The 15095-nt window shown below is 53.9% G+C and overlaps 6 protein-coding genes across 6 annotated transcripts, besides 4 other annotated features; 2 read left to right on the top strand and 4 right to left on the bottom strand.

The window, feature by feature from the left end:
* Positions 1–977: 977 nt before the first annotated feature.
* On the top strand, positions 978–2714 carry ACLA_035270 (uncharacterized protein; the record flags this gene model as incomplete). Its single annotated transcript, XM_001270749.1, has 1 exon — positions 978–2714. One exon carries the CDS (start codon positions 978–980, stop codon positions 2712–2714), a length of 1737 nt encoding a protein of 578 aa, XP_001270750.1.
* A 1429-nt stretch (positions 2715–4143) lies between these two features.
* Positions 4144–4167: a microsatellite.
* Positions 4168–4603: 436 nt separating this feature from the next.
* Positions 4604–5284, bottom strand: ACLA_035260 (Yae1 family protein; the record flags this gene model as incomplete). Its single annotated transcript, XM_001270748.1, has 1 exon — positions 4604–5284. The coding sequence occupies one exon, from the start codon at positions 5282–5284 to the stop codon at positions 4604–4606; it is 681 nt and encodes a 226-aa protein (XP_001270749.1).
* Positions 5285–6456: 1172 nt separating this feature from the next.
* ACLA_035250 (uncharacterized protein) lies at positions 6457–6918 on the bottom strand (the record flags this gene model as incomplete). Its single annotated transcript, XM_001270747.1, has 2 exons — positions 6457–6489; positions 6595–6918. 2 exons carry the CDS (start codon positions 6916–6918, stop codon positions 6457–6459), a joined length of 357 nt encoding a protein of 118 aa, XP_001270748.1.
* A 546-nt stretch (positions 6919–7464) lies between these two features.
* On the top strand, positions 7465–11966 carry ACLA_035240 (putative ABC multidrug transporter; the record flags this gene model as incomplete). The annotated part of the gene is made up of 2 exons (XM_001270746.1): positions 7465–10484; positions 10532–11966. The coding sequence occupies 2 exons, from the start codon at positions 7465–7467 to the stop codon at positions 11964–11966; spliced, it is 4455 nt and encodes a 1484-aa protein (XP_001270747.1).
* A 93-nt stretch (positions 11967–12059) lies between these two features.
* Positions 12060–12100: a microsatellite.
* Positions 12061–12100: a microsatellite.
* A 42-nt stretch (positions 12101–12142) lies between these two features.
* ACLA_035230 (uncharacterized protein) lies at positions 12143–12619 on the bottom strand (the record flags this gene model as incomplete). The annotated part of the gene is made up of 2 exons (XM_001270745.1): positions 12143–12448; positions 12533–12619. The coding sequence occupies 2 exons, from the start codon at positions 12617–12619 to the stop codon at positions 12143–12145; spliced, it is 393 nt and encodes a 130-aa protein (XP_001270746.1).
* Positions 12620–13090: 471 nt separating this feature from the next.
* On the bottom strand, positions 13091–14905 carry ACLA_035220 (SD08430p; the record flags this gene model as incomplete). The annotated part of the gene is made up of 2 exons (XM_001270744.1): positions 13091–13430; positions 13512–14905. The coding sequence occupies 2 exons, from the start codon at positions 14903–14905 to the stop codon at positions 13091–13093; spliced, it is 1734 nt and encodes a 577-aa protein (XP_001270745.1).
* Positions 13463–13506: a repeat region.
* Positions 14906–15095: the final 190 nt, after the last annotated feature.

The following is a 15095-nucleotide window of genomic DNA, read 5'->3' as shown; positions in this document are numbered from 1 at the left end:
TCCGCGGGCTTAACTATGTCCCAGCGCTACCAATCCTGCATCTGATATCTCACATTCTCTGTCTTTCCGACCACAAATCAAAAAAGTCCGAGGATGTCGAAACGCTTCAGCCTTCTCATAGAATCTGGACCCGTTGCACCATACTTTTGATACTTGTTCGCTACCAGCCCTGTATCTTGTTACGGAGAGATGCACGCAACTTATGCATGATGTCAAGAGATCAAAAGAACCTCCCACATCCGCTGCTTGACGGGTTCACCACTTTGAGGCTTCCGCCATGCAGTTACATAGCCTGTGTGTGGAAACTTGCTTGGTTTATTAGAGACAAAAGGCTTTTACTCCATGTGATGTCTTTTTCTGAACATGGTGCAAGACTCACTCCAGCGCCTCAAAGCTTATTAGAACGCCGGACTCGAGAGATGCAGTGCAGTAAGGTTGATACTGCATCTCTACATCATTTGTTTCGGGCACTGGCAATTTAAGAGTCATGAGTGAAATCTGACTTTCATAGCTTCGCATCAGCCCAGTTGCGGATCGCTTTCCGGTGATCTCCCTTGCTCCAGGCTCGATGGCCGTTTTGCCTTGCAGAGCCTTTCCATCCCTGTGGAAGGGGGGCAGGCGATGTAAGGCCTGATAGGTCATTAAAGTCCGTGCACTCCGATCATCGAGCTTTGTTTATACCATATCCCGCTGGCATGCATGCACCTACGTCTTTGTGGTCTTCCCCGGCCTAGCCACCACCGATTCGCCGGTGGGTTGGTACTGGATCTTGAAGGAGGGGGAGACAAGTGCTGAAAAGTTATTTTGGGGGAGATATGTATAAACATAACCCCCTTCACCCCTTCGGGTTCTTGCCAATTGCCATCTTTCTCAGGTCTTCTGTCTATCGTCAACTTGAGGACTAGATGGTCACCATCACTCGCCGTGAATCACTGAGAACAGTGTATCAAGCCAGTTAGCTCTTGCAACCACAGCCCATGGCTGACACGTATTCTTTCCACCCCGGCGACCTAAACGCTTCGTATAGTTGCCGGACCAGAGCTCATCCAACAACCCACTTGCCTGCATTCTCACCTGCGAAGAAACGCTCCTCGCCCTTCTACCCAGACCACTGCCCGGAGATTACACAAGACGCCAGCCCCGACCCGTTCTACCTCGAACAATCATTGGGGGAGTCTGGCACCTGGGGGCGTAGCAGACGGGCCATTCGCGATGTTCGGTTTTGCGAAGAAGCTAATCAGTATTTCATACCATCCTCTACGGATCACAACAAAAAGGAATCGACCTTTTCCAAACCAGCGCGAGGTGATGCAGTGAGAACTCGTCCCAACCACCTGAATCGTTCAACACTGTCTATCGTCGAGTTCGAACATCAACAACACGTCTTCCCACAAGTTGCAACTGCGCATTGGGAAAAATACCCGCATCATCAAACCCAGGGCTCAGTCAGCTCTGTGCAAAGCGACACAACTCCGGATTTGACTCCGAGCAGCTCCCTCTCATCAAACTACTCCTCCCCCATCTACCCGGACAGTGGACTCCAAACTTCCGAATATCCCCAAGTAAGCTCCTCGTGCAGATCTTCTGAGCGCTCTCGACCAACTTGGTCGACCCCTGGGAGTGGTTCTCGTTCGGCGTTGTCCACCCGCCCAACGACGCCAGCGCGCGATATCGGCTTCAAAGATTCAACGGAAACCCTGATCATGCCACGGGCAGACGAACAGGACCTCCAATCCCGTCGGGGAAAACCGCTTCCCTCTCTTCCTATTAACCCGCGACATGGTAGCGGGATCTCTAGCAAGCGAGGTACCAGTTCCGGCCGTCGGCCTTCGATCGAACCCTCAATGATCTCACCCCCATGCCTCATCAATCCAGTGACCTTGGAACCACATACAACGCATTTTGACCAAGCCATGTTTATCCCCGCCAATGAATGTCCCAGTCCTGTCCCTAGTCGTGGTCCGCCCTCTCCTACCGCCATCAGTAATGTTCTCATCCCTCCGACTCTCTCAACCAAGAACAGACCATCGACCTCCCCCTCGGCGGTCCGCGGTGAACAGTCAGTATGGGAATCCGATTCTGACTCCGAGTCGTTGGGCCCGAAGTCCATGTCCAAAAAGCCGATGGACACGCTCAAGAAAGTACGCAGTCGCGTACAGCTCCGTGTCGCCAAGTCTGCTCCGAAGCTCCAAAATTCCACATCCAGTCAACCAAGTGCCCCTTCGTTAGAAAGGTTTCCGACGGTGCCTGAACCGCATTTAAAGGGACCATTCGGGGAGCCCGTGAAAGCCATGATCCCGACGTCGTCAGGCCACGAAGTCTTTCGACCCTCTGCCCAACAAACCCTCCGACTCGTCGCCCCATCCACTACTTCTCTTGTCAGGCCTCGGACTCCTGGATCTCGTCAGAACAGTGGCCAGCACTGTCAGCAAAGGGGAGAGCCTCGAAATCATGACTTTGATCGATCTGCTGCAGCCGCGCTGCAGGCCAAGTCCAGACGGAAGCAACGGCCAGACTCCCCGGCGACTTTACTCTCAACCGAAAGGGAGAAAGTATGCACGTTCTGTAGGGAAGAGCGATCTGATCTGGCGATACATCACAGCCTGACACTTGGTCGACCACCCTTATACAAGAGAGTGTGGGAATCATTGCGCCTGCTGGGCTGTCATGCTGATATCACTCCTCCCAAGTCACTGCCGCGCAAGCCTATCTGATTGATTCCTCCTTTCTTTTGGTTCTGGTACAACAGCAGCCGTGGGCGTCAGGCGTTGGTGTTTCGAAGCCCCTCATTTCAGGTGGTCCACGTTGATGAGGTTGGGCGTTACACTTGTGAATTTCTTTGAAATGATGTCTTACGATATATCTATACCGACATGCCGGTTCCTCAGATGTGAGCCTATGAATGCCTGAATGCAATGCACGATGGAATATGTGAAAGGATGAGAGGGAAAGAATTTTCCATGAGTTAACGAGCAGGTGCATACTGTCGCTTGTTTGCCTGCTATTTGGTACAAAATACTACAATATCCCACGAAGGCCATACGTCCTTTGTATGAATAATGAGCAACGTATGAAGTTATCGAGTTGGTTGCCAGTGCTGAGCCATGCTCCCTCCTTTTTCCGGTCTATATATCATTGACCTCGCCATTCTCTGAATTTCTTTTCATTCTCTGTGCGCCTCATGATTGCAGCTTTGCGTTACGTTCATTCAAAATGTTTCCTACTTGTCCGCCATATGTCCTCATCTCTCCCTTCTGCATACGCATATCACCGTTTCTTGTCTCTCACTATCTCACTCTCAGCTATCTTTTGAGTTTTGTCTCCTCAGCTCCGAGTCTCATTCTATACCAAGTTCAGCGAACCAATATGATCAACCAACTTACCTCCCCTCGTGCGGTCCCTCAACAGACATAATTCAAAACAAAACAAGAGGAATTAAGAAGCGGCCTGGGGCGGAATGTCAGGATTAACCAGGCCAATATGCTGATGCACACGTATGCAGGAATGAACACAGCTCCTTTGGGGTACTTTGTGCATCGGTCCATCCCTTGATATAGGGAAGACTGGAACAGCCGCTTTCGCAGCCACTTGGTCCTCGCCATTCTATCCCTTGTTCGTAGATCCCAGATGGATTTGTTTCTCGGAATGGAGATCCAACCAAGATACGCTCGTCGTAGATCGTTGCATCTCGTCCCTTTTTTTTTGCGCCACAGGATGTGTGGATGTGGTCGAATGACCAGGTTCTCCTCAATAGATGCGATGCATATGCCTAAATAGAGCAAAGATTGAGGAAATCGAATATGCAGTAGTCTAGATCCCGGGTTTTCGAAAGCTGCTTCCCCGTGTGGCCAGTTCCTTGGTCGTCGGCATATGCGCGTGCGGTGCAATGTCTTTGGCTTTTTTGTTTTTTTTAGGATGTATTTTCATTATGTCCTGCATCGACGTGCAGGTGCAGGTACAGGTGCAGTGATTACGGTGTAAGGGATCCAGGTTGATGGAACCATGAGACTCTAGGTTTGGGCGCCCTTGTTGGTTGGTACTGTTGCATTTGGCTAGCTAGGTGTGTCTAAGCAGTAGGTGTTAATGTCCATCGTTGCTTGAGAGAGCTTTATTTGATAATCTGTCGAAGCTCTGCTGTGTCCCAGTCACTGGGAACAGTCACTGGGATCATTAGGGATCATTGTCCCCGCAAGTCATACTGTGCCCAGAGCGTTCCCTGTAGTGCGACCGATGAGATTGCATGTTTTTTTTTTTTTTCTTGCCACGAAAGCAGAAAGGATGCATCCCGTGCTCACACCCATGGATCCAGCATCCCGCTGCACAGCTCGTGAGCTCCTTGCGCTGCCGACACGGACCGGTCGCTCAGCGTCTCAGGTCTGCCAGGGACACAGGCGACCACGGACGCATCCGCCCACCTCTGCAGGGACGGGATGGTCTTGCATTTGCTAGAAAGAGGAAGAGCAGCAGTAGGGCGCCGTATAGGCAGTAGGGGAGGCACGAATGAAAACGCACTCGACCGCTTTTCTGCTGCAACGCGCAAAAAAAAGCGATCCGGCGATCGAGCTGAGAAAAAAAAAAGGAAAAGGGCATGAGAAGAAGATCTTCAGCTCTGCTCAGACAGCGCCTTCTCCTCCTCCTCCTCCTTATCCCTCGGCTCCAGCGCATCCATGTTCTCCTCCCAGTGCGCCACACGCACCCGCTCCTCCCACCGCGAGACCACCCCATCGCCCTTCTGCCGTAGCAGGATCTCTGGCTTCTCCTCCTCATCCCCCTCCGTAGCAAATGCCCCATCCACCCCCGAGAACACAGCCCGCACATCTAACTCCTTCACGGCACGGGTATATAGCCGGAGAATCTCCTCTCGTCTCGCCTTCCGTTCCGCCGCCTCGGCGTCCCCCTCCCCCTGGCCCTCCGTCGCAGATGACGCCGTCTTCCCCCGCTGCAGCTGCGCCGGCTTCTTCACGCCCCCGCGGCCCTCGTACCCGCGCACCAGACCCTCCAGGATCCCCAGCACCGTCCCCGCTCTCATCCCCAGCTGTGCGCCGACGGGGAACCCCGCATCGAAGCCGCGCTGCACCTGTGCGCCCTTGGCAGCGGAGATGCCGTCGCGGTAACCGGCGGTGACGTGCTGGCGGCGGAGGGAGGGGAGGTCGGAGGGTTCGGGGGCTTGGGTCGGTGGTGGTTGGGGATGGAGGTCTTGGTGTTGGTGGTGTTCGTGCTCGTGCTCGTGGGGAGGCGAGGAGCCGAAGATGTCGTCGAGGGAGTTGTGGGTGTTTGTTGCCATGATTGTGATTTTGTATGAATTGTGGCTTTTGTGTGGGATTATGTTGATTCTTGATTGCTCTGGTGGAAGATGGAAGGATTATGCGGCGGATTAATCATGATGTGCGGGGGAAGAAAAATTGAGCGGTTCGGGATCAGCGGGGAGAGATCGAAGGTGCTGTATAGGGTCGACAGAACGTGGTATTTATATTCTGAGAGGGAGTATATGATGCAGCTCGCTAGTATATACGGATTGAATTATTTGAATTGTCTGGTGGGTATTATTACTGCAGGTTATTCATGCAATACTGAGCAGCAATATATCCATACATCCTGCCAGAGTCCAACCATAAATCACCATGAGAATAGTAACAGATGCTCTATTATACACTTCAATATACTGACCTCTTTTTTTTTTTTTTATCTCAGAAGACTCTACAAAGCTACACATCTAGGCAGTATCGTCGAAGAGGTGGCCTGGACATAGCCTCCTTAACTGCTCTACCTTCCGCCGCGTCCACTACCTGTACTATGACTGACTGACAGCGTATGGGTAGCGAGGAGACGCATCTGGAACGGGCGGATGTCCCATCAGGGTGCATGAATATGGTGAAAGAGCTTCAAAGTGCTGTCAAAGTATGGGAAAAATCAGTAGATGCGATGCTACCTGGTTTGGTACCATATGGCCATCAGTGCGCTGTCTCCTATCTACCGTTGACCCCACATGGAAGTGAAGACGGATACTGCGAGGTTTGAGGCGGTATCAGGAGGAGCCCATGCTGCATTATGTCGAAGTTGAAGGGACTGTATCTCTCAAGAGCGATACTCTCTCTATCCTAATAATAATAATAATGGACGAGACTCTTCAAGCGCGGCGGGGTGATTTGCCCTAACAGCCAGCCCTAACCCGGAAGAACCATCGGGCCGGAGTTCTTCTCCCTGCTGTGAGGCTGAAATGAAGAAGCCTCCAAAGAGATGATGTGAGGTTTTTCCCATCAACACACGTCAGCTAGCTCAACATCTTGCGGTCAGACTAACATGACGAGTGACGGACGACTAACGAGCCATGACCCATGACTATGAGCATCAGCATTGCTGGTGTTGTCACTTTTTGCTCAGCCTCCCGCTGTCGCTGAGTCGAGCTGTTTGAGCCAAGATTTTAACTTAACCCGATGATCTGAGAGCCAGCGTTGATCACTCATCATCATCGTTGGCACTTGCAGCGGGCTGGAATGATAGAATAATCATCAATCTGTAATCACGGTTTAGCTTCTCCATACGGATGATGCAAGAAGAGGGCTAGGAAGTCTCGAAAGAGATACCCGAACACACACACACGCGCAAACTCTTGGCTGCTCCCTGAGACTCAAGGCTGGACTCCTTTCTTTCACGCGCTAATTCGCATCGACTACCGAAACAGGGATTTTGAAGGTATCCACCCCGATCCATCTCGGAGCTGCTGATAACCTTGATAGCAGGCTGTTTCGGATGAAATATCATTCCGCTAACCGTTGGTGTCTGATGTGCCACTCTCCTGCTGTTGATACGAGTGTCCAGCACTTCCGGGTAGACCTTATAGATCTCTTCATTCGCCAACCGAACATTCAGCCATCGCCACGTCGGCCTTTGGATCACAACATCATCCGGGCGGTCCATAAGGTCTCCGAACTCTGTCAGCGGAACCAATGGAATATCAGTGGGCCTGAGAAAACGAATCTGGTTGTCAATGACTCAATAATACCCAGAGGTTAGGCTCGACGGAGTCGGCTTGTTTGCTCGCCGACAGGTTCCGTCGTATTTACTTCCGGTTCCACACCCCAACTCTCGGCATTATTGCATTATTCCTGCTTGTGTTTGCTATTATTGGGACTCCCCTAGGAGGCATTATACCGCCAGAATGCATTGCATAACAGGCTCCAAACGAAGATTGTCGGGCTGTCCGAGATCTGGTACGCCTTATCCATCAGCACGCTGACTCCAGGCTTTATTTGGGTTCCCCTGTCGGACAGCAGTTCGGGATTTTTTAACTGTCACCTTCAACTGATTGTCCTTCGTTTATATTGTCTCTCTTTTCCCTTTTCTTTTCAATCTCCTCGTCCTGAATGGCGATTAAGCGCTCTCGTTTCTTTTCTTAGACCTTGTATAAATCAACCATATCCTTCTCGTTCACTATATACCTCGGTCCCATTCGTGAATTGCGTAATGGCGGAAGCCATATTGGACGGTCATGAGAAACGACATGGCCGATCCCCATCACTTGTCAGCTCCTCAACAGAAACTGGAGACGATAGCCGGAATGCTACCCTGACCGAGCTGGCTCCGGTAGTGACCCGACGCGCTTCCGTTGCCCCCGACGAAGCCCGTTATCTCACTCAGTTGGCCAGTCGTGACAATGCAGTCTCGCGAGTCAACACCTTAGCGGAAATCTCACTGGATGATCCGGCTTTGAACCCTGACAACAAAGACTTTGACCTGTACAAATGGTTGCGGAAAGTGGTACATGTCCTCAACGAGGAGGGCGTTCCTCGGAAAAAAGCCAGCATCTTCTTCCAGCACCTCCGTGTTTCGGGAACCGGGGCAGCCTTGCAGCTGCAGCAGACGGTGGCAGATCTCTTTACTGCCCCTTTTCGACCAAAGGAAACCTTCAACTTTGGAAGCAAGACCCCCAAGACCATTCTCCATAATTTTGATGGGGTGTTGCACAGTGGGGAGCTGTTAATCGTGCTGGGTCGCCCCGGCTCCGGATGCAGTACCTTTTTGAAGACTCTTTCGGGAGAGCTAAATGGCCTGCATGTCGATGAGAAAACAGTCTTGCACTACAGTGGCATCCCGCAGAAGACTATGATCAAAGAGTTCAAGGGTGAAGTCGTCTACAACCAGGAAGTCGACAAGCACTTCCCCCATCTGACAGTCGGCCAGACGTTGGAATTTGCTGCATCAGTGCGCACCCCAGCCAAACGACTGCACGGGATGTCCAGAGCCGAGTACGCCCAGCTGATGACCAAAGTGGTTATGGCCGTCTTCGGCCTCAGCCACACCTACAACACCAAGGTCGGAAACGACACTGTCCGAGGTGTGTCGGGTGGTGAGCGCAAGCGTGTCAGTATCGCAGAGATGGCCCTGGCCGGTGCTCCTCTGGCTGCCTGGGACAACTCGACTCGTGGTCTGGATTCGGCGACTGCCTTGAAGTTTGTAGAGTCCCTGCGACTCGCTGCGGACCTGGGCGGCTCTGCACACGCTGTAGCCATCTATCAAGCCAGTCAGGCTATCTATGACCTGTTCGACAAGGCCGTGGTGCTGTACGAAGGACGTCAGATTTACTTTGGCCCCGCCAGCAAGGCCAAGGCGTTCTTCGAGCGCCAAGGATGGTTCTGCCCTCCCCGCCAGACTTCTGGTGATTTCCTCACCTCGGTGACGAACCCTGTGGAACGACAAGCCCGGCCAGGCATGGAGTCAAAGGTGCCCCGTACCGCGGCCGAATTCGAGGCCTACTGGCACCAGTCCGATGAGTACAAAGCACTTCACCGTGAGATGGCCGTTTATCAAGGCGAAGTGTTCTCGCAATCCCAGGAAAAGCTCCTCGAGTTCCAGCAGCAGAAGCGCGAGGAGCAGGCTTCCCATACCCGTGCCAAGTCCCCATATCTCATCAGTATCCCCATGCAGATCAAGCTCAATACTAAACGGGCCTACCAACGGGTGTGGAATGAACGTACATCCACTATCACTACATACATCGGCAACTGTATCCTCGCCTTGATCGTTGGTTCTGTCTTCTACGGTACACCCACGGCCACTGCGGGATTCTACGCCAAGGGTGCGACATTGTTCTATGCCGTGCTGCTCAATGCCCTGACCGCAATGACCGAAATCAACAGCCTGTACTCCCAGCGACCCATCGTCGAAAAACATGCCTCCTTTGCCTTCTACCATCCCGCCACCGAAGCTATTGCAGGAGTGGTCAGTGATATACCGGTCAAATTCCTTATGGCAGTCGCGTTCAACATCATCCTGTACTTCCTCAGCAACCTTCGTCGCGAGGCGTCCCAGTTCTTCATCTACTTCCTCATCACGTTTATCATCATGTTCGTCATGAGTGCTGTCTTCCGGACCATGGCCGCGATTACCAAGACTGTATCTCAAGCTATGACACTAGCCGGTATTCTCATCCTCGCGCTGGTGGTCTATACTGGGTTTGTCGTGCCTGTTGGATATATGAAGCCGTGGTTCAAGTGGATTCATTATCTCAATCCCATCTTCTACGCTTTTGAGATTCTAGTGGCCAACGAGTTCCACGGCCGGGAATTCACTTGTTCTGAGTTTGTCCCGGCTTATCCCGACCTCACGGGCGACTCCTTCATCTGTTCCGCGCGAGGTGCTGTCGCTGGTCGTCGGACTGTCAGCGGAGATGCCTATATCCAGGCTTCCTTCAACTACAGCTACTCACATGTCTGGCGAAACTTTGGTATTCTCATGGCGTTCCTCATCGGTTTCATGACAATCTACTTTGTGGCCACCGAACTCAATTCGTCGACCACCAGTACGGCTGAGGTCCTGGTGTTCCGCCGGGGCCATGAGCCCGCCTCTCTGAAGAACGGACAGGAGCCCAGCGCGGATGAAGAAGCAGGCTCCGAAAGAACTACCGTCTCATCGGCTGGTGAGGAAAACAAGCAGGACCAGGGGATCTCGTCGATCCCCCCTCAACAGGATATCTTCACCTGGCGCGATGTGGTCTACGACATTGAAATCAAGGGCGAGCCTCGCCGACTGCTTGACCACGTTTCAGGCTGGGTGAAGCCAGGTACGTTGACGGCATTGATGGGTGTCAGTGGCGCGGGTAAGACTACACTGCTCGACGTTCTGGCACATCGAACCACGATGGGAGTCATCACCGGCGACATGTTCGTCAACGGACACACACTGGACTCGAGCTTTCAACGCAAGACGGGCTACGTTCAACAGCAAGATCTGCATCTTGAGACGGCTACGGTCCGTGAGAGTCTGCGTTTCAGCGCGATGCTGCGTCAGCCCGCCTCTGTGTCCAAGGAGGAGAAGTATGCGTATGTGGAGGAGGTTATCAAGATGCTCAACATGGAGGAGTTTGCGGAAGCCGTGGTCGGTGTTCCGGGCGAAGGTCTGAATGTCGAGCAGCGCAAGCTGCTCACCATCGGAGTGGAACTGGCGGCCAAGCCAAAGCTGTTGCTGTTCTTGGATGAACCTACCAGGTAAGCTGATTCTTGATCGATTATGGATCGAGTGCTAATTTGTGCAGTGGTCTCGATTCTCAGAGTTCTTGGGCTATCTGCAATTTCCTCCGCAAGCTGGCTGACTCAGGCCAAGCCATCCTGTGCACAATCCATCAACCCAGCGCCATTCTGTTCGAGCAATTCGATCGTTTGCTCTTTTTGGCACGTGGCGGCAAGACCGTGTACTTCGGCCCCATTGGAGAAAACTCCCGGACGCTGCTTGACTACTTCGAGTCCCACGGCGCCCCCCCTTGTGGCGACCAGGAGAACCCGGCCGAGTACATGCTTGAAGTTGTGAATGCGGGCACCAACCCGCAAGGCGAAAACTGGTTTGATTTGTGGAAGGGAAGCAAGGAGGCCGCCGAGGTGCAGGCCGAGATTGATCGTATCCACGAGGCGAAACGCGGGCAGGGGGCAGGCAGCGAAAGTGCCAACCCCGATGACCGCGAGCTCGAGGAGTTTGCCATCCCGTTCTTCCAGCAGCTCCCCATTGTCACCACCCGGGTTTTCCAGCAGTACTGGCGACTGCCCATGTACATCGTGGCCAAGATGATGCTTGGCCTGTGCGCCGGGCTGTTTATCGGTTTCTCCTTCTTCAACGCCGATAGTTCGCTGCAGGGCATGCAGAATGCGATCTTCTCGGTGTTTATGCTGTGTGCCATCTTCTCCTCGCTCGTGCAGCAGATCATCCCCCTCTTCATCACTCAGCGGGCGCTCTACGAAGTGCGCGAGCGGCCGTCCAAGACCTACTCGTGGAAGGCGTTCATGATTGCCAACATCGTCGTTGAGATCCCGTACCAGATCGTGATGGGCGTCATCGTGTTCGGCTGCTACTACTATGCGGTGGACGGGATCCAATCGTCGGACCGACAGGGCTTGATCCTGTTGTTCTGCTTGCAGTTCTTCATCTACGCCAGCACCTTCGCCGACATGGTCATCGCCGCCCTCCCGGACGCCGAAACCGCCGGCGCCATCGTGACCCTGCTGTTCTCCATGGCCCTGACATTCAACGGTGTGATGCAGACACCCGAAGCACTCCCGGGCTTCTGGATCTTCATGTACCGCGCCTCGCCGTTCACATACTGGGTCGGCGGCGTGGTCGCGACGCAGATGCACGGCCGCGCCGTCCAGTGCAACGCGGCGGAGACGGCGGTCTTCAACCCGCCGTCCGGCCAGACCTGCGAGCAGTACTTGGCCAAATACATGTCCGTGGCGCCGGGCTACCTGAACAACCCGAATGCGACGTCGTCGTGCGAGTACTGCTCGGTCTCGGTGGCGGACCAGTACCTGTCGAGCGTGAGCATCCACTGGGACGAGCGGTGGCGCAACTTCGGGATCTTCTGGGTGTATATCGTATTCGACATCGCCGCGGCGGTGCTGCTGTATTACTGCTTCCGGGTGAAGAAGTGGGATTTCTCGTTCGGCAAGGGCAAGAAGAAGGAGAGCAGCAAGAAGCAATAGATGATAGAAACACCAGACTTAAGACAATAGCCCATAGTGATATCCATATCCATATCCATAGACTAATATATCTCCCTTTCCTTTCCTTTGCCTTACATACATACATACATACATACATACACTAAATACATACAATTTACACCTTCACCTCTCCTCCCTCCCCCCTTCCCCATCATTCAACACGCCACATCCGCAGCAACAACCTTCCACCCCTTCCACCCCGAAAACGGATAACAAACCTCCCACCCGCTACGCAGCACATCCGCCGCCGCCCCCCTGCAGCCCGCATTCCCGTAGATGCACAGATCATACCGGTCCTCCCCGGGGCTCTTCCACGAGATACTCTTGACGGAGGTGGTGTTGAACTCGCCGGTGTCGACGGCCTCGCAGGACGCGCCGACGAAGCCCGAGCGGTGGAAGAGCGAGATGTCGATGTTGGAGTCGTTGGGGTCGCAGCCGGGGCCAAGGAGGCGGAGGTCCCACTGTGTGTCGGCGGCAAATGGGTGAGTTCGTTAGTATTCCGCTGTTTGCGAAGACGGAGGGCAAGGGTCATGGGATGGACGTACGTTGCGCGGTTTGAGCGCGTCGCGGGTCGGGGCTTGGATGGCGGCTACGGTGCCGAGGAGGAGGAGGAAGAGGGTGAGGAGGTGCATTTTGGCTCTGGCTTTTGATTGTGGTTGTTGTGGTTTTTAGATTTAGGGGGAGTGGTTCGAAGGATGGGAGGGAGGGGTTGAGAGTGGAAGAAGGAGAAGAAGTGCGACTGGTGGAATGGGCTCAGGCCCAGACGATGAGCGTATTAATACTGCTGCTTAAGACAGAGGATCGAAAGTGACGATGGCTGCAGACTGCGGAGTGACAAGATGGAGAGACGACAGGTGCAGAAAGGAAGTCTTGCAGCTGATCAGGAACATGGCGAATGACAGATCACCTTTCAGGGGTCATGGATCATGGATGTTGCAGCTTGGGAGCAGTAGCGCGGTGGAGAACTATTGGTGCGACGCTGTTTCATCTTTCGCCCAAAATTGAGGCTGGAGGGCAGAATACGAGCGCCTGCAGAAGTGCAAAAGGGATTTCATAGCCCTGTAAATTCTATATGGAAAGCTATTGGTGTCTAGTGGTGTCTTCTATCGGTTCCCGTTGCTTAATCTCCAGGCCCTCAGTGGCAGATTCTGGAGCTTCAGGACCGCCGGCCTGATAAACATGACGAAGGTGACGGTTCCAAGGAGCACGCAGAGGGCGTTGGTGATGTAGTAGCCGTCGCGGCTGGTCTCGCAAACGCCACCGCCATTCAGACAGCGGTTCTTGTCGGGCTCCAAGGCGCACGAGAACGCAGACGTGACCAAGTCACCCTTGAGCTTCTCGGCTGCAGGCGCCACGGCGGGAGGGATACAAGTAGCCACGGTGAAGAAGTCGACGAATTTCAGGATAAAATAGCGCGGGAATGTGCCGCCCAGGTTGGAGACGCTGAAAGAGGTTAGTATCCTGGGAGCCATCACAGGAGAAAAGAAAGAGAGGGAGAGAGAAAAAAAAAAAAAAAAAACTTACGTAGCAAGCATGGTCATGTAGGTGCCGCCAATGGCAGGATCCGCAATGCGCGCATGGAACGCAGACACGGCAACAAACATGACCGTGTTCATAAACGTCGAAAACACATGCTCCCCAATCACCACCAGGATGTACCAGAATGGAACGGCGTCGCCAGCGGGGTAGACCATGACGGCTGCCTGAGCTAGTACCGCCGCGGCCAGTCGTCCGATAAAAGCCCAGCACCACAGTCGCATGGGGGTATACTCCGTCGACCACTTCCCAGCGTAGTATCCCAGGCCGATCTCGAACGGGAAATCGATCAGAACGACCAGGGCCATGTTGTCCGTGCCAAATCCCTTGTCCAGCAGCTTCAAGCTGGTGACCGCGTCATTGGCCTGGAACCCAATCTTGGCGATGAGATGGATCACAATGATCGTCTGGATGTTCTTGAGCTTCAGGATATTCCACATGCTCCGGTACACGTCCATAATACTGTCCCGTTCCCTCGTCTTGTCTTCCTTCTTCAGGAGAGCGAGACAGACAGTCACGAACAGGTAGGCCCAGCCCCAGAAGGTCAGGTACGTGCCCAACGACAGGAGACCGTTCTCCCCAGGAATTGCCCGGAACCAGCGATTCGCAAAGTCCTTGGAGTTGAACGCCAGAAACACCGTGTAGGACAGAAAGTGTCCCGCCGTCAATCCGACAGTCTGAGCCGTCGAGGCATAGGAGATGTTGGGCGGCGACATCAACGTGATGGCCCAGCCATCCACCGCAATATCCTGTGTGGCACAGAAGAACACCAGCAGGAACCACCAGCAGGTGAAGCTCCAGACACCCGCACCGCCATTGGCGCCAGCTTGGACCATCATATCCTCGATCTGGGTGCCCAGGTAGATCATCGCCAGGCCCGCAATGACCTGCACGGGAGTGATCCAGCTCTTCCGTCGACCGAACCTCCGGCTCCAGACCGCGTCGACGATGGGACTCCACAGCAGCTTCAACGAATACGGATAGGACGCCAGCGAGAAAACACCGATCTGGCCGTAGGACAGGTAGGGTTTGAGCAGGAACGGGACGGACCCCGTGGCCAACCCCATCGGTACACCCTGCAGAAAATACAACACACACAGCAGCAAAAAGTTCCGCCGATCGGAGGCCGGCAGGTTGGCGAAGCTTGTATTCACCATGGCCGGCGTCTGCGGGGTGATCGGCGGGTCATCATTCAGAGAGAAGCTCTGTCGGGACATCAACCGGGAGGCCCGGGAGGCGGAGGACTCGAGGGAGGTGTCCCTCTTGCGCATTTCGATGTTGGAGTGCATCTCGCCGCCAGCATTGCCGTTCTGCTTGCCGGTTGCCACAGTCAAGCTCGGTTTGGAGCGACGTCTGGAGACTGTGCGGCCCTTGGTCTTCATCTGTATACGACGTCGTCCGCGAGGGTCGTCAAGAAGTCGCGTGTCTGGCGTGTTGTCTGCGCTGTTGGAGTCGGAGTCGTGGTCGAGGTTGGAAGGGGGAGAGAAGGAGATTTGCTGGGGATGAGGTCTATCGCGATCGCTTTCAACTCTGCTATTGCATGCTAGATGCTCAAGTTCAACCTCGCCGGGA

Source organism: Aspergillus clavatus, genomic scaffold (genome assembly GCF_000002715.2).
Source record: "Aspergillus clavatus NRRL 1 1099423829802 genomic scaffold, whole genome shotgun sequence".
In the NCBI taxonomy this organism is placed as follows: domain Eukaryota; kingdom Fungi; phylum Ascomycota; class Eurotiomycetes; order Eurotiales; family Aspergillaceae; genus Aspergillus; species Aspergillus clavatus.
Note: the sequence above shows the minus strand (reverse complement) of the source record. Positions and strands in the feature narration are given on the sequence as shown.